This window comes from Polypterus senegalus, chromosome 11, assembly GCF_016835505.1.
Source record: "Polypterus senegalus isolate Bchr_013 chromosome 11, ASM1683550v1, whole genome shotgun sequence".
Lineage (NCBI taxonomy): Eukaryota > Metazoa > Chordata > Cladistia > Polypteriformes > Polypteridae > Polypterus > Polypterus senegalus.
The window spans coordinates 67747383-67768587 of record NC_053164.1 but is presented as its reverse complement, the minus strand read 5'-3'; the positions used below and the strand labels follow the sequence as shown (position 1 = coordinate 67768587).

The window sequence follows — 21205 nt, the reverse complement described above, 5'->3', positions numbered from 1 at the left end:
ATTTTTGGTAGCTGCAGGACCAAAATTGTATTTAGTCTATATACAATCTGACTGTTTCATTTTAGAGTTTGACCAGTTCCTTTTTATTTTACATTATGTGTATGCCTTTACACTTTATGATCAGTGCTCAGTATCACTGATGTATAAAAAAAACAATACAATACTGTTTAATAACTAAATCTTGGCAAAACCTGATTGTGAAACAGAACAATGATACCTAGAACACCAAGAAATCTGCAGCAAGCTGGAAAATTCATTAAAAAACTGTTAAAAATACACTATTGTTTATATAAAAGATCAAGAATTCATTAGCATTTCAACAGGAGAAATAAGGGGAATTAGCTTGAAGTAGCTTACTGTGTATTTTCCTATCTGTTTATTAAAGTAACAGAACAGGTCATCCATGGGATGCAAAGCCTTTCCCTGAGTGTATTACCGCTTCTCTAGAACCTCTATGTCTTATTACCAAAGCCCTGCAGAAGCCAATAAAGATCCAAATTTCAGACCACTGTGTGGTTGTCACACTTTTGGCTCCCAACACCATTGCATTCTAATGTTACAGGTTCTACACTATAACTAAATATTATTTTGAACAAATCAAATCATGCACCTCAACCTTAGTGAAATACCATAGAAGGATGATAAGAGATGTCGCATAAAAAGATGGCCTCAAAAATCAATAAACTAATAAAAAACTTCATCTCTTCTCATTGAAAGGTACCTGGAATACTTTAAAGAACTGTGGGATAAACCTTTAAGAACGTTAAGTTTAAAGGAGGACCTCAGTATATTATAATTATACATTCAACTTTGCCTTTTTATGTTGGATTTTTATATAGCTGTGACTATACCTGTTTTCACTCTTTTTTTTTATTTTTTCTGTTTTTATTTTATTCATATTTTGCTAAAAATCCAACAATCCATTCATTTTCTTAACCCACAAAGCCAGGTCATAGGGAAGCTGAAGCCCATCCCAGCAATCATGAGGTGCAAGGCAAGAACAACACCTATACAGGACGATAGTTCATTGCAGGGCACACACACACACAGACAGAACAATTTAGATCCATTTTACCAGTTCACTTAACCTGCATGTATTTGTTTTGTTTTTTTTTGTTAATTTTATTAATTTTATTGCAATCATTCCATACAAAATCAATCAATTTTTACAAAAAGTAGGATTAAAAACAAGTCGACCCCCACCCCTGAGAGAGAGAGCAAGGCAAACGGAGTAAAACTTAAGGCTTGTAAACATACCTAAATTGATGAGTTTGATAAGCCAATAGAGATGAATGGAGAAGGAAATGAAATACAGAAATAATTGATTCATTTGTGCTTTAAGAGCTTATTCTAAAATATTACTGATTAGATCCTGCCATGTTTTGAAAAAAATCTGTACAGATCCTCTAAATGAGTATTTGATTTTTTCCATTTTCAAATAGTATAAAACATCTGACTTAAAAGAGGAGAGTTAGGATTCTTCCAGTTTAGCAAAATAGGTCTGCGTGCCAAAAGTGTAGTGAATGCAATCACAATTTGTTTGTCCTTCTCCACTTTAAACCCATCTGGAAGAACACCAAACACAGCTGCTAATTGGTTAGGAGGGATTGTGAGACCAAGGCTGAAAGGTAATTAAAAATTTTTGTCCAGAATGATGTTAATTCGGTGCAGGCCCAACACATGTGACCCAGTTAGGCTGGGACTTGATTGCTGCGTTCAGAGGTTGGATCTTGCCCTGGAAACATTTTGGGGAGTTTTAGGCGAGACAGATGTGCTTGATATATAATTTTGACTTGAATAATTGTATGCTTTGCGCATATGGAGCTCGAGTGAATTCTCTGCATTGCTATTTTCCACTCCTTTTCTGATATATTAATTGAGAGATCTTTTTCCCAGTGTCCTCTTGGATCTTTGAAAGGGAGGGACTGTAAAATATTTTTTTATATTGCAGAGATGGTGTCTGAGTCCTTGAAATTGAGCAATATTTTTTCCAGCATGGACGAGGGTGCAAGATGAGGAAAATGGTGCAGGTTCTGTTTCAAAGTTCCTAATTTGAAGATAGTGAAAGAAATGTGTTGCTGGAATGTTAAATTTGTAATGTAATTGTTTATAGGATGCAAAGATGTTGTCTATATAAAAATCTCTAAGCAAGTTAATCCCAAATTTTTTGCAGATATTAAAATCTGCTTATGTTTGCGAAGGTTGAAAAAGGTGGTTCTCTTGCAGAGGTGCCACAGATAAAAGCTTCTCCATATTAAAATGCTTTCTACATTGGTTCCATATTCTAACTGAGTGAAGCACAATTGGGCTATCAGTATATTGCCGATAACTTGCATTTATTGGGGCACAGAGCAGGGAATATAAAGAAGTACTGCAGGATTTTATTTCTATTGCGGACTAGGCCTGTGTATGTCTATCTATTTGTGTCCAGGTTTTTATAGCTTGTATGTTTGCTGCCCAGTAATAAAACTGGAAGTTAGGTAGAGCCATGCCACTTTCTGCCTTTTGTCTTTGTAGGGTCGCTCTTTGGATACGTGGATGTTTTGAGTTCCAAATAAATGAGGTTATTGTTGAATCCAATTGCTTTAAAAATGATTTATTGATGTATATTGGAATGTTTTGAAATAAAAAAGGAGCTTAGGAAGAATATTCATCTTAACAGTGTTAACCTGCATGTATTTGGACTGCGAGAGGAAACTGACAGGCCTGGAGGAAACAAATGTGGACATGAGGAGAATGTGAACCCTTACTGGAATGTGAACCCCCACCAGTACCTGCCACCCTTCTGTTATAAATGTAAAACATAATATATTATGATATTTAACAAAAAAAAATTAAAAACATCAATAAAATTAAACAGTGTTGTAAAGAGGAGAGTGACAAATGCTCTTTAATACAGTATAAGGTAAAGACTGATAAACCTATCTAGATAATCATTACTTCAAAGGTACAAGCTACTAACTCATGGACTGAACTTGCTTTTTCACATGTGGATTCTGTGTACTGGCTAATTTATTGGTTCAATCCATTCATTGTCCAACCCAATATATTCTAACACAGAGTCACGGGGTTCTGATGGAGCCAATCCCAGCAAGCACAGGGTGCAAGGCAGGAACAAACCAGCCCACCGCAGAGCAAATACACACCCACCCACACACCAGGGACAAATTAGGGTTGCCAATGCACCTAACCTGTTTGTCTTTGGACTGTGGGAGGAAACCGGAGCACCCGGAGGAAACCCACGGAGAACATGCAAACTCCACATAAGGAAGACCCGGGAAGCGAATCCAGGTCTCCTTACTGTGAGGCAGCAGCGCTACCACTGCACCACTATTGGTTCAATAATTGATGAAAAAGTAAAATATACAATGTGCTGTTTGTAACTTATAATTATTTGAGAATTTGGACTACATTGATATTAGCTACAGTATATTCTTATATGTAAAACCATAAAATTGAAAAAAGGTGTACATATTTTTTCACATGACTGTAAATTAAACCAAAGATGAAAATCCATTAAAAAACAGCGTATGTGCTCTTTAAGATAATGTAAACTGCTCCACACTTTGGTAGAGACCTGGAATATGGAATATGGTTGCTGCTTGTTTGGACTGAGTTGGGCCACTTTCTGTGGATGATTCATAAGGATGTCAAGTTATACTAGAAATGATGCATCGAAAAAAAATGGGCCAGGCACAGATGACTTTGGAGAAAGTAGATACATTCTACTGCTAGCGAGTGAATGTCATGGCATCTCCCAAAGAGCTAGAGAAAGTGATAGTTTGCTCTGTAAAACATATCGCATTTTTCATACCTACATTTATTTAATAAGATTTTTTAAATTGAATAAATATGTATGTTTACACATATACATACAGTATATATAATATATACAGCATATATGTACATTATGTATATATGTAAAAAATAAGAAAATATGCATGTTTTTCTCTGAATGCATTCAACCTATTTCCATCATTTCACTTTACCACATTTTTCACATCTATACACAGTCAGGCATCAACTCATTCAGGCGCCCCTTTGTCGCCTTAAAGAAGCTCTCCCCAGGTGCCCAGATAGCACATCACTATTAAGAGAGTCCTATCTTCAGCACAAAGCACTTTGAACAGTCCATAAAAATAAAGCACTATAATCTGAAACAAAGCCTGTGTTAAGAGCAGTTACTGAGGTTCCATCATTCCATCATTCTTCCTCTTTGGCTTGGCTCATTCAGAACTGCTGTGTTGTGTTTCAGCCACCCTTTGATAAATTTTTAATGTCTTTAATGTCATTCTCCATGGCACTTTATTCCCTGACCTTCAGCATCTTGTCCTGCTGAGCATATTCATACATATTGTACTTGTAGGGCTCACTTGAGCAGCCTTCTGTTTATAGAAACATCCTATAAATAGGTACTCTTACGTAGACTCCTATAGATGTGAAAAGAGGTGCACATCCGCCCCAGTACATGAATAAGAGGTCTGGTGGTGCATTATTTTGTTCTGATTCAGCCACAAATGTGAATCAGTAAATGTGCAAATCTTAAAATGGTTCATTATAATGTTCAGTTTACAAGTATTCAGCCTGATGACCACCAGTTTTAGTTCTTGAAGGAGTAATTATGGAAAAATTGTTAAATGCCAAAGAAAAAAATTCACCATATTAGGAAATTTGTGTTTTAAAATAATAAGCTACAAAAGATAAGAAAACTGAACTCAAGTGCTCAGTATGAAATGCAGAAGAATAGCCATCAGCCTTTTCTTTTTCTCTGCAGAGCAGCATTCCACAAACAGGCATTGTCCATTATCAAGCATGTTTAATCAAATTCAGGATTCTGGGAAGCCTATCTTGGCACCATCGTGCACAATGTCTGAATCAACAGTTGACAGAGTGTTACTTCTTCACAGGGCACACTCACACACATGCCCTCACTAACTCATACAGTGCCAATTTGCAGTCGCCTGTGAGCCTAACTTACATGTCTTTGGTATGCCTATGTCTATGGAGTTATTTTGATACATTTTTTCAGATAATAGGAGAATGTGAAAGCTCCATACAGAAAGTCCTCAGAATAAGATTTGAACCCTGAACTCTAGAAGTGTGAACCAGGAGCAGTAACCACTACAAAATCTGATGATGTGCAGCATAAATGCTTTGTACTGCCACAGAATGCTACAGTCTAACTTACTGGAAAAATCACTAGACTATAAGCAGCAATGTTTTTGGTTCTGTCATTGATGTTGACCTACTCTGCGACTCAGACATATCGATTAATCTGTCGTTGATGTAATTGTAAAGAATACCGATGTAAACAGGTAGCAAAGTGGTACAGCAGTTAATGTTTTTGCTTTACAGCTTTATCTATCTATCTAAATATGTCCTGCCTACATGGCTGATAATAATATATACTTCCAACCTTGCATGTTCCACCTACTTATCCAGTTTAGGGTTGCAAGTAGATAATGCTTATACCAGCACAACTATGTAAAAGATATGATCCATCTCTGAGTGAAACTCCTGTCCATCATAGCACATGCTCCCACATACCCTCACTGGGTCAATTTAGAGTTAACAATTAACCTAACCTGCACATCTGTGAAATGTTTGACAACAATCATGCAGACATGGGGATAATGTACAGAACCCAAGGCCCCAAGGTACTCTCCAGGCTGAGGATTTGAACCCAGGGCTATTGGGCTGTGAGGAAGCAGTGATAAGCAATGTGGAAAGATTTTTAACAAGGCATGGTAGAAATGGTTGATAGATAGATAGATAGATAGATAGATAGATAGATAGATAGATAGATAGATAGATAGATAGATAGATAGATAGATAGATAGATAGATAGATAGATAGATAGATAGATAAGCAATCTATGATGCACCTTTGAATTTCACGTATTTCCACGGACAGCTCTGCTTTCATTAGCTGAAAGAGCAAAATGTGGTGCAGTCAAAGGGTGAGTTGGTGGAGGTGGATGTGGGGGGTCTTGGGTTCAGCTAACAATGGCTGTTATATTAAACATGCCAATGAACATAACTTAGCTCCCTATATAGAGTTATTATTATTATTATTGTTAGTATTAAGGAGTCTGGCTTATCTGTAATTTCTTCTTTTTGATCAAGACCACTTTAACTTAATAAAGATGATATAAAGTACCTGTCATTTACAATGGTGTCCACTCATTAGAATTAACTTATTATCCAAATACATCCATGCTGATATTTTACTAAAAGCCAAAATGTAACCTCCTGAATTGTTTCAAAAAATAAATAACCAAACAAGGACTGTATTGCATAAGAAAGTCCATCACACAGGTTTACAGAAGCTGCCAAAAAACAAATTGACTACAACAAAAGCCATAGTCACTTTGACCCTCCATGACTGAAATCATGCCTGACCTCGACATTATGTAAGAGTCATCTTCCATTATTCTTTTATTATATTAATTTTTGTAAGCTTTAAAGCACTGCTTTCAGTTTGAAGAGTACTATGAATAATGCTGAATGCACATAAAATGTGCAATGGGTATTTCAGTGGCCAATTAATTTTAAGAATGACGTGAAAATGGAGGTGTATTAAAAGCTGATGTTACTTTAAAACATATTTTTAATCTTTTAAGAATATTTTGAATAGCATACAATTAAAAATTATAGAGGAGACTGAAAAATAAATGAATGTCTAATGATGAAAAGCAGACATTTAGGAGCGAGAACAAGGATTGTGATTATACTTACACATCTGGCAGATGCGCCATGTGCCAGCTCCTGTGCAGGCATTTCTGCAATGGCAAAGGGCTGAATCTACTGCCAAATCAGCATCTACTCTGTTTTTCAGGTAGGGCTTATGCATTTTTTTTTTGCTCTGAGACTAATAGAGAAAAAGAATTTTTGAATTTGATCTCCAGAGCTGTCAGAGCTGATCCCAGACCCTGCACAGTATGTTAAAAACATTCTGACATTTATAGTACAACTCTTTTAATGCACTATATAATAAATGCCTAAACATTTATGTTAAAATAATAATAATAAATTAATGAATTAATTATATTTGTGTAGAACTTTTCTAACCTGCTCAAAGACTTTGCATAGACAGTGGGGAGTCAATTCAATCACCAGCAATGTGTAGCATCCACCTGGCAGCCATTTGTGTGCCGGTACACTTATCACATTTTAGCTATTAGGTAGTAAAGGGGTTAGAAAGACATTATATGGGATGATTAGAAGGCCAGATTGTCCAGGCTGTGGTGGGCATTTTTTTTTTTTGAAAGATAGCTAGGGATCTTTTATGACCACAAAGAGTCAGAGCCACAGTTTTAAAATCTCATCGAAAAGATGGTTTCAATTTTTATAGCACAGTATCCCTCTCACTGCACTGGGGCATTGGGATCCACACCCAGACCATGGCGTAAGTGTCCCCTGATAGCATCACCAACACATTTTCCAGCAGCAACCCAAGTTTTTCCTAGATGGTCTCCCATCCGAGTATTGGCCAGGCCCAAACATGAGTATCTTTAAGTGGATTATGTGTACAGGAGCAAGTGGTGTGGCTGCTGACTGAATAAATTTACAAATAGTAAAATTCTTATTGTTCTATCTGTACTGTTTGCATTATATTCACTGTTTTGGCTCACAATCAGTGTAGCATAGCTGGTCTGTTTGTCAGGAACATGACACTGATAGACTAATTATAGTTAAACTGCAAGCTGGAAAATAAGGAGCTTGGTACTGCGGTACATACACTTGACTCATATTCTTATTGACTCATAGTGGAATGAAAGTCAGCATTTTGAATATAGTTGGTGGAGATATATCGGAGCAGAGCTGCTCAGACCCACAGCATGGCCAGCTCCAGGCTGTAACAGCTACCGACAGAGCACAGGCTGAGGACTATGTGAGCCATCTCATTGTGCCAGATGTCAAAGGAGATAGCACAGCACTGCACTGTCAAACACTGGCAATGAAAAAAAAGGCTTGCTTTGCAAATGAAATCTCTCTGTCAGCTTAATTACTAAGAAAGAAAGAAAGAAAGAAAGAAAGAAAGAAAGAAAGAAAGAAAGAAAGAAAGAAAGTTTTGAACTTTATTAATCAATAATCAATATATCATTTACATTATCATAAGTAAAACAAAGAAAAACCCCACCAACTCCAAAAAGAAACCAATATCTAATTAGTATTTCAAATAAGAAAATCAAGTTTTATCCACAACTCTACAGATTGCCTCATGAACACACTATCTTTCCACATATGAATTTACATGTGTAGTCATTTTGTGGAATGTATATTCTAAGTACACTCAGGCTTTCACAAGTCCCTGAAATATTCTTATCATGTCGCATTGACTATTTGATTTGGCTTTCTCTTTTTTCAACATATAAACAGCCAACTTGGCCTGTCCAATGAGGAAATTCCCAATTTGACAGTTCTCCTGAATATTCTTTTTTCCAGTAATACCATAAATATATACATGATCATTAAAAGGTAAGTTAAGAACACATTTAAAAGAGGGCAAAGTCTACTACAGAAAAGAAAGAAAGAAAGAAAGAAAGAAAGAAAGAAAGAAAGAGAAAGAAAGAAAGAAAGAAAAAGAAAGAAAGACTCAACTGCTCTGGTTGAGTTGTGAAGCTGTATATTTGCAATTAAGTAGATGTTTATTTAAATATAAAAATATAAGGGAAATACAGTCACATGTTATATCATTCTTTTCAGGTTTTACTCTGCCTGTCTTTTATCTTTGATTTTCTAAAAAAAAAAAGAGTTTTTCTGTAATCTTCTCATGGGCCCTTCAGTCCCAAAGAGTTTAAATTTCTCTCTACACTTTTCGTTTTTTTTTTTCTATTTAATAAAGATTTTGTTGCTGCCGTGTTTTAAATCCCTTAACACAATCAACTCTGGAGCTCTTTAATCCTCTCCTCTCCCTTTCTTTCCTCCACTCTCCTGGATTCTTAGTCCCTTTCCCTCCCTCCTCTGGTCAGGCTATGTTTCCCCATCACCCCCCCAGTTTCATCCTGCTTGCTCTCTCCTTCTCTCTCCCTCACTCTCAGCTCATTGTCCTGGAGATGGATTTTTCTCTTTCAGTCCAGGTCTCTCTGGAAACCCCATGGCAGCACGCAGAATGAGAGGAAGAGAGAGAGAGAGAGAGAAATTGGAAGAGTAAAAGAGAGAGAGAGAGAGAGATCGTGCGAGTGCGTGGATGGGAGGAATGAAGGGGAGAGTAGGGTACTAAAGCGCTAATAAATTATACATTTAACTTGAAGTGAGAGCTGCTTTGAGGTTAAAAATGCTAGCAAAAATAGATGACAGGGCAGTTGTAAAAACGAGAAAGAGACCAAAATGATATTCCTACCTCGACAGTTCTGTGAAACCATGGCAAAAACCAGAAATGCAAATCAAGAATATTTACTTCCATATTTCACAAAACTCGTTTTTATTTTATTATTAGGTAATTCTGAGTACATCGTGCGAGATGCTAAATTATTTTTATATATACCAGAGAAATTACATAGTCGATGCAGAACTTATGCGTATATTTACCTCAGCATCTACGTTTGCTTTGATAGAATTGTTTTACCGTCTCCTCAGTCTTGCATTCTCACTTCACGCACATACTTAATACTTCAATAAAAGTTGGGCTGCTAAAATTGAACTTTAAAAGTCTTTCTTTCTTTCTTTCTTTCTTTCAACCAGGCCCCACTCTTCCTAAAGATACAAATAATGGTTTCAAATTTTGTCACTTTGGTTTAAGATCACAGTAACGCAGCAATCGAGGTCGCGACATGAGAATAAAAGTGTGTATGGGAGTGGGGAGGGGGGCTTGGAGGCGAGGGGTTGGGGAATAATAGATGAAAGAAAATGACGGGGTGCCAGTTTACAGAGAAAGAGAAGAAACAGGAGGGGGAGTCCGTAGAAACTGGGTTGATTAGGACGGAAAATATAATGGGGAATAAATCGGGAGCGCCGAGAGGATCGTCGACACGTTTGTGCCTCGGAGACGCTGCGCATAATATTTATCCGTTTCTTGTCATTTTGTGTCATTTCATGGGTGCCGGATAGCGGGTGTATTGGAGTCTTAGTTTGAAAAGCGAGAGCTATAGAGTGTGGGGGGATAAGGGGGGATGATGGAGGGAGGGTTAAGCAGAGTGGTGGGTGGGCAGACCCACAAATAAAGAGACGAGCTGCTGAATATCATTAAGTAGATTTTAAGAAACCCGATTTATAGTAACGCTAAGCCGGCTCCTTCTGCATTCCCGCATGGACAACTACGTGGATAGGATACGCCTTGGACGAGTGCGATACATGGCGCTGCTTATCAGGGGCTCCTTTGGTTTCTCTCTAGTACTTGTTTACTTAAAACTTTATTTTAACAGCATTAAACTATGTTTACAGCTCAGAAGAAGAGGAGAAGCCTGTTGAATCCAAAACTCCAAGAGTCTGACAGGATCCACCGGGTTTGGTGAGCTCAGCAAAAGGCGCTATATTCCCGTTTTCGACCTGTTGCTTCTCGGACCTAAAGGGAGCTCTTGGGTTTGGTTCTCAGTGACTTCCACCAGCCTTTCTTTCATCAGAAATTTTCAATGTTGGTTTTTTTGTAGGTGGATAAATGGCATCTTCCGACCTAAAACTGTTGAAGAGATTGAGTTTAAGTGCAACGTTGATGTAATCTGAATATATAGTGGCTAAAGATGAGGTTTTTTCAAATGGTTGTGAATGGGTTGCTAGTTAAAAATGACAGAAGTAAATGCCAACTTCTCATGTTGTTGTAATTCTTAAGTACTTTAAATTATTACAAGTCGTGAATACCTGCAATGAGCCATAGCCAGCCAACTCGAGGCCTTAAAGTGGACAAAGTGTACCAGAAAGAAATTCTGCTTTTCGACTTAAAGATAAATTATATAGTAAGCAGGAATGGCATATCCAAACAACTTTAGCATTTTTGGCCATTGTTTTTATATTGAGTTCAAGACAAACAGTGGATATGTTTTAATTTGATTAAATTAAACAGTTTAGCTTGTTGGCAGTTCATTCCAAAATGAACAACTGGCCATCTAATTTCTTCTATGAAATAATTATTCACTAAGAAATATTTGTACGGTCAATTTAGTAATATGTTTATTGTTTTTTTTTATTTTATGGGTTCCTTTAAATTTGCTAGTAACATAATCTATCTATCTATCTATCTATCTATCTATCTATCTATCTATCTATCTATCTATCTCTTCCTAGAAATTTGCAGAATGACATTTTTTGCATTTTAAGTGTCTTTTTCATTGCAAAATTAGATGGTGTTGCTTTAATGAATAAAGCATCAGACAGTTCATTACTGTTGCACAGGATAATATTTCTATAATATGAACATTACTTAAAAATGTCTTATTACTTTGTGCAAAATTAAATTATGCATTCTTGATAGTAGATTGAATATGTTGAACCTTAAAGAAGAATCATAAAGTGACAAAAATTATTATGTGATGAGCAATTCTGTATAAAGTGAAGCAAATTCTAAATTTGAACATAATCTAGTGGGCCTGACTAACTTAGGCTGCACCTGTTACAGAGATGACTTTCATTCCTCTTTCACTATTATTGTCTACAATATTACAAGGAGGATGATATATTTGAATATTTTTGGATATTTATAAAAATCCTGCCAATTACAGTTAAATAGGTTACATTTGTACAAGACCTAAAGGTTTTCAGTCTGAAGTTCTGAGTGGGCCTTTGCGAGCTGGAGACAGTAACTGTGGCTGGAACGTGGGCCTATTTCACATGCACATGCATTTTTTGCCCTGAATTAGACATTTTTTTTATGCAAACCTCTTGGCTGTGTGGATATGAATCAAATGGTTTTCTTTTTATAGTTTGCATTTGCTTGAATTTTTAAAACGTTCTTTTAACTTATTCTTCCATGTGTTATGGATCATAGATGAAATTAAGAGCGCAAAACTGAGAAAAGTCAGAAGCTTCAGAATGAAAAGGTGTATTATACTGTATACTACATATAAACCTAAATACTATGTTTGTATTTATGCACTGCAACTGAGGACAATTACAAAACATCATATTTTGTAATGTCAAGACATCAACAGAGAAGCGGTGCGCATTAGTAGCAAAGCTAGTAGCTTTGTGGCTTCATTATAAGTAAGCCGAGCAGAGAGTGGTTAGCCACTAATGAGAATCACTCTGTTGGGTGTGATTGCACTCTGGCATTGTAAAAGAAGAGAAGAATCAAATCTGTGCTGTGAACATCTGCAGGAAAACCTGTCTTTTTTGAACTCTTGCTCCTGATTGTCCAAACGCAATTCTTGTGAATTTTATTGAACTAAAGCCAAGAATTGTGGATGGACATCTTGAGCTGGAATTTAAGAACATCGAGGATGTAGAAGCAGTAAGCATTTCAGCTCTCAGCTTGAAGAGAGGCAGAGAATTCCATGACAGTCCAGAACAACCAACTGCAAACCTACCTCCTACCCCCCATTTAGTACCACAAAGCCCCCTGCAGCTCTCTAGAATGACACTAACTCCTTACTTTTCAAATTAGCATAAGTCCCAGCTTATGTTAAAAAAAAACCCTGCGGTGAAGGACTTGGTCAGGCTGGGTGATTAAAAACAGGTGAGTTAAGCTTTGGGTTGCTGATGTGTAGTTCACTTGCACCATACTACTCTCAAGTTTGTCTATTTTTAGCTTTTTTAATCTGCTGTGTATCTTCCCGGTACACAGAAGGCCATTTTAAAAACAAAGTTACTGAAAGGGCAAAATGGAGAAAGGGAGATGATATGCAACAACTTAGAGGAAAGTTGCGCATCGTGAAAACAAAGTGTGCCCAAAATGGAGCAGAAATAGCAAGTGCATGCATGCGTGTGTCCGCTCTGTTTGCCTAATTAATTCACACAGATTATTTCTAGAGGGAGGGAGATGGAAGGAGACAGAGAAAGGGAGAGAGAGCTTCTATTGAAATGGTAATGTGTAAGCTGCACAGATAACAGAATCAGTGACCAAACTTAACACAGCCATTCTGAGCTGAGCTAATCTGTGCAACCTCCTCTGCACTGTGCCTGAAACACACAAACCCACAAGCACTGGCACACACAAGCACTGTCAAACATAAACACTGATCTTCACAAGGACTGGCACACATAGTGCACACAGTGCACATGCTAATATTGATGTAGGAGCACTGACCCGCACTGCCATGCACATGTCAAATACTGCATTCTACACTATAAGCAGTGATGGTTTAGTTTCTGCATTTGCCTTATTCTTCCAATAAACCTCTGCTCATTTTCAATTACTGTGTTTTAATATTTCTTTTATTGAGTAGTGTCTGTGATTGACTTCTAAAGAGCTTTTAGATCTCTCTCAGTTTGAAAAGTATTGTAGTAAATAAAAAAATGAATTGATAATGCATTAACAGCATCACATACATGGTAAGAAGTGGAGTATACAAATACCAACATGAGCAGAAACATCTGCATGCAAATATTAGCACAGGAAAAAATTGATTATGAATTGCAAATACTACAGTATCAGTAGACAGAAAACCTTCAGTATCAAGAATTATTGTCCCAAAGAGACCTTATAAGGTGTGACATTCCAGACCTTGAAAAAGCCAAAATGCACATCATGCTCAAAAAAGTTGTTGGTGAATTCTTAAAATGTCTCCATATAGTCTTGCTCTATTATATTTAACTCTATAAAGCTGGTGACTTGATGGAGACATTTCTTTCTTCATAGATTCAAAGTGAAGACATTTTCTGGTATTGAATGGCAGTTATCTATCAGTTGTAAAATATTTAATAATGAAATTCTCAATGGCAGAAAAGGAAAATTTAAAAATTAGCATTAGAATGATGGCATGCATATGAAAGGAATTAAGGTTGACAGGGCAATTACAGTACACCGGTGAGACTTGCTTTGACTATTGATAAACTGAAAGTGGAATAAAAACAAGCACACAGGCTGAGCAGATGCTAATTGCATTCATCAAGGGGCAATCCTGACAAGTATTACAAAGCCTACAATTTACACTTTTACATGAGGTGATCATAACAAAAGACACAGTTAATACATCTTTAGAGAGGAAGAAATTTGCATAATTAAATTGTAAAACACTAAAATAATATATAATTTTCGGAGTAAGGAACTATCAGTAATATTGCTAAGGTCTACTGGATGACATATTTACCAAGAAGAGGTCTATGGATTCTTTTTTTCGCTCTGTGAAGTATTGAGTATTTCTGGTTTATTTTCTTTTTCAGGCCAGGTGAAAAAAGTCAGAGGCAGGCTAGTCCATACTTGGTCTATTCACAACAAACACACTGAAGTCTGAAGTCTTACCCCCTCTCGGTATTGAAAATGTCAAAATTAAAGGTATTGCTAGTGATATAGTGAGAGAAGGTATTTCTGTATTAGAGATTTTAGGATACTAAGTGACTGTTTTTCTCTATACACATGAATTCTGGCTTGCTGTATAAAGCATGTATGATGATGTGTTTTATGGACAGTACTACATAAAATAAAGACTGAATGATTGATTGATTGATGCGTTTCTTTTTGGTTTGATTGTTTGTTTTTTCTGGTTAGAGGAATAAAGGTGGACAAGACCACTTAAAATGTTGCTTTATTCTATTAATTTAACCTGTAATGGAGAATTTCTATCATATAACATTCATAGTCAATATTTACAGTACAGTATTTTTATTTGTCACATTTATCTATGAAATGGCTAATAATTTTAATGGCTTCTTCTCATACAATGTGCTAAGTTTAGATGCATTGTTTTCTCTGTGATTTATGTACCATAGATAGAGTGAATTTGTATATTAACTTACATGTGTTTTTCTTTAGAACAAAATAAACCAATAGCAGTTAAATTATTGTGGGTGTCTTATGACCAGAAACAGAAAATGTCTGAGATGGCACTGTGTAGTTGCCAAGGAAGCCAAGCATTAGAAATCCATGGATGTGAATTGGGAGTAACTGAACAGAAGTTCATTTTCATGGAATTAGGTGTCTAAAAATAAAAAGAAAAGCTTGGGAATCCAATAAAAACTAACGTGTTTTTTTTAGCCTATCATACAGCGTAAAAAATAAATTATTATTTAATCTTTCACATTACCTCTAATTTTGTCTTAAAATGAATTCACAATGACAGCATACTTAGCTTATTTATTAACTGCTGTGTAGTTTTTGATTGATTGTTGAATTGATTAATTCGTTCATTTTTTGAAACTACACGTTATTCAGACTGGTGAGTATAATACATTATAATACAAATGTTAAAAGTTTATCATCTAGGTTGAGGCCATTCTGTCAATCAGGGATATTTGATTAGTGAATACCTAATTTGTTTCAATACCTCATCCAAATAATTTTTAAAAGTTGTCAAAGCTTTCACTTCAACAGCGTGATTCAGAGCATTGCTCTAAATTAAGATGTCTTGTAAAATGATAACTTAAAATTTAATAGAAACAACCATAGTCCTCGTTTTTACTGTAATAATGAATGCATTTTTATTTCAGTTCCTCCTGTCTTACACGATGCAAACTATTTTTCCATGTAATTTGTATTCACCATTTATGGTTCCTTTTCTGGTGAACAAAATTTAATTCCGTCACCCAACACATTGAACATAGATCCTGAATTTTTACAACACAATCTGGAAAGAATGGATTTTAAGGCTTCATCTTTGTGGTTGTCTTCTGCCTAGTTCAATGAAATAACACTGCTTGTTAATAACATAATGTTAAACATTGACAGAAGCTAACATAAATCTGAAGAGTAATTATTTATTTTATGCATTGTTGGCATTGGGCATGAAATGAATGTCAGGAGTAAAAATAAAAGATCAGGCTAAAGGTTTGTTAAATTTCAGATAATCTACAGTATGTAATGTTAATTATTCATGATATTGTCTCTATTATACAGCTATTTCAGTTATTTATGGCTATTTGTATAGTACATGTAATTTATTTGTAAACCAGCATAAATATAAATAGATAGATGTAAATCATAACTGGGTATAAAATGTTAGGAGTAAAAATAACAGAGCAAGCTAAACTTTTGTAAGTTTCAGACGATCTTTGCAGTGTTAATTATTCATGAACAGTCTCTGCTATGTAGCTATTCCAATTATTTATGTCTGTTTGTCTAGTACATACTGTATCATTTTTTGTAAACCAGCAAAAATATAAGGAGATGAAAATAAGTCATAACTATTTATTAATATAGTTCTCTTTTGAAAATTAAAGCCTCTTTTTGCCTGTCTAGTTTTGGATAAATAGATCACAAATTGAATTCAATCAGACTGAAAGTCACAGAACACACACACACACGAGTATTGAAGCTCTATTACTGGACTCAATTTAAAAAGACCTCTCCCTTCTAATCTCTGTGTATGCCCCTTAGATTCTTGCTGCCTATGATTACGGCTGGATTTCTCCACTTTCATCTTTTTTACTCCAAAACCCCCAAGTCAGATGTGGGGAAGAAACCATAATTATTGGGGGTATTGATCAAAATTCAGAACACAAACACGCATTCATTTCAAACCTCCTTTAATCTGTAACAGATCCCCTGAAGAGACTCTGGTGCTTTCTATTATTAAGTAGTTAATTATGGAGGAATTAATAAGATAACTGAATGTGCTTTTCTCTGCTTGCAAATAAGACCTACAAGAAAAGGTCAGTTTATGTCAGGGCTGGGACTGATTGTAATGAACCGCTAGCTTGTGTATGATAATACACAGTTCCTCGATCTACTGCTTAATTAACCCTGGAAAACCAGCTAAAGGAATCATAACATTTTCCTCTGTGCTTTGATAGGGCAGCTGGGGTGAGGAAAAGACTGTGACAATGGAGGTAAGCTTTTAGCTGGGAACCAGGGACCATTATGAGTGAGGTTACATTTGATTGTTACAAGATTAGATTTATGAAGATATTAAAGTATTTGCATGGCCCCATTTCATCGCTGAACATTATTATTTTTTAGTATGTGAAATTGGGTAGTTTTTTTCTTGAATATGAAAATACAAAGTATTTAAACATTTCTATTACAATATACATATTTTAATTATTCATATGTTACAGGTAAGTTCACCTTAAACTATAAGTAGTAATTTAAAATAAATTAGTACCTTAATTTAAATAATATATTTAATAGAGGGTTATGCTTGAACTAATTAGTCCTGTTTTGCTTTTCTTCCCTTTTTAAACTAATTATTCACTATCTTTTACTTCTTCTTCTTACTGTCCTTAAAATAGCTGTCAAAAAAGTTAAAACATTCACTTAGAACTTTAAAATTAAATATAATGACACGTAGGCTCTTGAAATGCCATCTGGAGGCTCCATGTTGTTTGACCAAAGTCAGTCTGCAGTTCCAGCACGTTGTATAAATCCATACACTAATGACTTCATGTAACTCCAAAGTTGCAGACCCTACCAGGAAAGAAGAGGGAGGTTGGGAGGATGGGTGGTGTGGTGGGATTGGATTATTATGAATTTTCTTCAAGCATGACAGAACAAGTATGTTTCTTCAAGCATTTTCAAGTATGGCAGAAGAACTGGCTTTAAGGTGAGGTGTGGTACTATTTCACTCTGTATACTGGTAACTCTATCACTGTATACAGTATATTGACACATAAAGTAAATGCAAAGTAAAACAAAATGAAACAAAATAAATGCCTTATTCATCAGATCCCCTCAGTATTATGTGTTTAAAATCATTCTTTTATCACATTCAGTAATTAGCTTGTTCTTTCTCAATTGTCCTCTTCAGCAAAATTAAACTCCCATCTTTTCACTCACTCACTTTTGACAAATTATTAATCTTTTACTAGACTAAGTATTTCTGAGCTATGTCAGGGAACATTTTCACTATACTTTATTATGTTTACACACGAATATATAAGTAAGAGAGAAAATAAAGGAAACACAAAAACAAATTGACCTAATAGAGTGTTGGGTCAACCTAGGTCAGTCTCCTTTGCTTTTGCATTGATTCTATAAATGTCCAGCACCATACTGGAGAAATGTGAAGCCATTCTTGAATGAGAAATTCCATTACTTAGTGTTTTGAAGATAGTCATGAAATATGCTGTCACAGAACCATTTCCATTTCTCATAAAACTCAATTGAATTGCAGCTGGGATGTGCATAATATATAAACTACCCATTCATCTATGACTCATGGCAAAAGGATGGGAATCATCATTCTAGAAGATTCCACTGCCATTATATCCGAAATGTTTCACAACCTGATGAACATAATTGCTTAAATTTCTTTTAAGCTTATTGTAATGTACCGTAGCCTGGAAGGGTATTGGTGGACCTAAAAGTTGACAGGAAAATAGACACAATAACAGAAATTTGTAGATGTCTTCTCTGTAGAAGTCTGTTGAATCAATGAGTACTAAACAGATTTGTATGATATCTGTGTTATTATTATAAGACTTGACATGTAGAGAACAAATCAATTGTTTCCCCCTCTAAACATATAAATTTATTATATTGCTTAGCATGCCACTACATATATTTATATTACTTTTGTCCAAAATGTATTTCTTGTTGTAATAAAAAGTGTATATACCACAGCCTGACGATAGCCTCCTTTTCTACAAAGTCTGTGAAAGACTGTTCCTGATGAAACTTGTTTTCTTCTTTTCAGAAAGACCTTTGAACTCCTACAATTCAGAGTTGCTTGTCTGTTTTTCCTTCTCTTCTCATGTCAATACACAAACATCATGTTAAGAAATTTGTGCTTTTGTCCACAGGTGCCTCTAGCTAGTGGTGTGTCTCTTTCAGATTTTCAAGTCAGCTTCACCACAACTGCTGTTTTTTGTAAAAGATCAATAAACTGAGCAGTCATAATCAATGCAGTTTCTTTCAAGGGCACTGAAACCCTCATCCATTAGTCAAAAGCCATTAAGATCTCTTCCTTGAGGTGTTGTAGGCAAATGGGCACACCCAATATTTTTATTCTTCGCTTAATGGGAGGCATATCTATTTGCTTTTAATAAAATTTGTATTTCTTTTTTGATCAAATGTTGTGTTTATTATGCCAGTTATCTGGGTTGTATGTAAAATGGCTGTATTGCATTTCTGAAAGAAAGTGTTAGCTAATCTTATTGTGAAAAATCATTTCCATGCTGTGTATTTCACAAAGTGGCTGCTATCAGATCAGCCTATAGATAATGAGTAAGTAAAAATCACAATACTTCGAGAGGTGCCCACAGTTGTTTAGTGGTTCACTGTGGATTTATGCCTTACTTTTGCTGAGACTTGCCAGAGCTTTCAGTCCTGGGAAGACAGATCGGTGCCAATGTGGACACTATGGTTTAGACACATGCTGAGTAGAGCCCCAAAGAATTAAAAGTGATTTTGTAACTAATTACTGACTGACATATACTGTACTGTATCAGCAGCAATTCACCAGAAGGTTTCAAAAATGTTTTATGATCATGGGATGTTGTGGCTCTCAAATCTGTATGTTAACAGCCATACTGTTACGTTAAGGATCATTGATAGTCAGACTTACGGTTGGCAGAACTGGTGTATATCACTCCTTAATTGTTTACAGAAGAACTGATCTTAATTTTCTTACGAGTTAGGCTAATTTCAATTGGAGGCCCTAGTATTTTCACACCAACCTAATGAAAAAGCACCAAACTTTGGAGTCATTTTGTCTCACCCTGTCCTCTATAAATTACAATCACAAACAAAAAAAGAAACAAAATTCACTTTGCAAAAAGTCAATAATGTAGGCAATCAGATTGTGGGAGGATGGAGGAGATACTACATCATAGAACTATATAACAAAGTATAAAAATGAAAAATAGAAACATCAAAGAAAGGCTGTGGATAGAGAGGGACTCACCATTTATAGACAGATGGCAGCAGATGGTGTTTCAGAAGAAATGATAAGAAACATTGATGCTTCTGGCCACACTGGTGCACCTTCTTTATGTCTTCTGGTCTTAATAACAATGTTGCTTTATTTCTTTTTTTGTTATGAAGTCTGTGAGGAGGAAGTGGTTGGTTTAAGAGGGCGGTTTGTGATAGGCTTACTGTCTCTTTGTTGCGTCCTTGTGTTACCTAGCTAGAACAGAATACGGCAAACAAGTTGTGATTTTTTTTCACATCATTATTCTCCTGTGTCGAATTACCGTCAGACCCCATAACATCTGAATTGCTGTCATGTGCTGTATAATACATTCGAACTCTGATTTCTGGCTCAGTCACCATCTTTGCACATTCTTTTTTCCAGTGGTGTGACCTTTCACAAAGAACTCTGGTTTCTTGTCACTGCACAATGTGTTCGTGTTGGCTTAATTTAATCAATCCATCCAGCTACTGAAACTGTGTTTTTTTCCCTATTACAAGGTTATGTGGAACTGGAATAACATCATCTAGCATAAGGCAAGATGATGGAACCTTAGCTGGAACACCAGTCCACTTCGGAGTACATTCACGTACACTGCCACACTGGCACAGCAATTTAACCTAACATGCACATCTTTGTAATGTGACAGGGAATAAAAGAATGAAGAAAAGTCAAACACATACAACACAAACATACACCCTGAAATCATGCTTACCCTTACAGCCAGCCACAGTTCGCACTATATTGAACTTTACACCGGCGATGTTACTGACTTAGCTAAATAAGAATATGTACTGCTTTGCAGTCTGTTAATTTTGAGTATAGGGTCATTGTGCACTGTTGCACGTGGTTTGAAAGTTACAAATTCTGCAAACTTCTGTTTTTGAAATAGTGCAACAGGATGTTTTGGGCTTAATCAATATTTTGACACAAATTATATAAATGTTGGAAATATATGAATCATTGTAAAGCTAAATGATTATAGCAAATTTAAAATAATTACATTATACAATTTAAACATAAAGCACATTATCAATTTTTGCATGTAAACAATGATTAAAAACTGTTTTGAAAACATTGTTCTTGTCTTTGATTATGTGTGCATGACGGAGACAATGTATGTTTTGATAGGCATATGTATGTAGAATAGTCTTATATTTGGTTGTGTTGTACAAAGGAATTAAATTTGTTTTTGGCTTATAATTCGGTTTTCTGTGTTTGTTGCACATTTCAAGAGGGACTGAGGAATGCTAATGCATTTTGGTTTGTGTGTCCATTCATTTTAGGGTATAATTGCTCCTGTAAAAAAGATAAAATCTGAGTGAAAAT

The 21205-nt window shown here is 35.7% G+C and overlaps 1 protein-coding gene across 1 annotated transcript in view; it reads left to right on the top strand.

The window, feature by feature from the left end:
- Window positions 1-10375: 10375 nt before the first annotated feature.
- LOC120538572 (zinc transporter Slc39a7-like) overlaps window positions 10376-21205 on the top strand; it is a 65771-nt gene continuing 54941 nt past the window's right edge. The window contains exons 1-2 of the mRNA XM_039767967.1: window positions 10376-10452; window positions 10592-10655. Of these exons, the coding sequence (XP_039623901.1) occupies window positions 10376-10452; window positions 10592-10655 (141 nt within the window). The remainder of the gene's footprint in view (window positions 10453-10591; window positions 10656-21205) is intronic.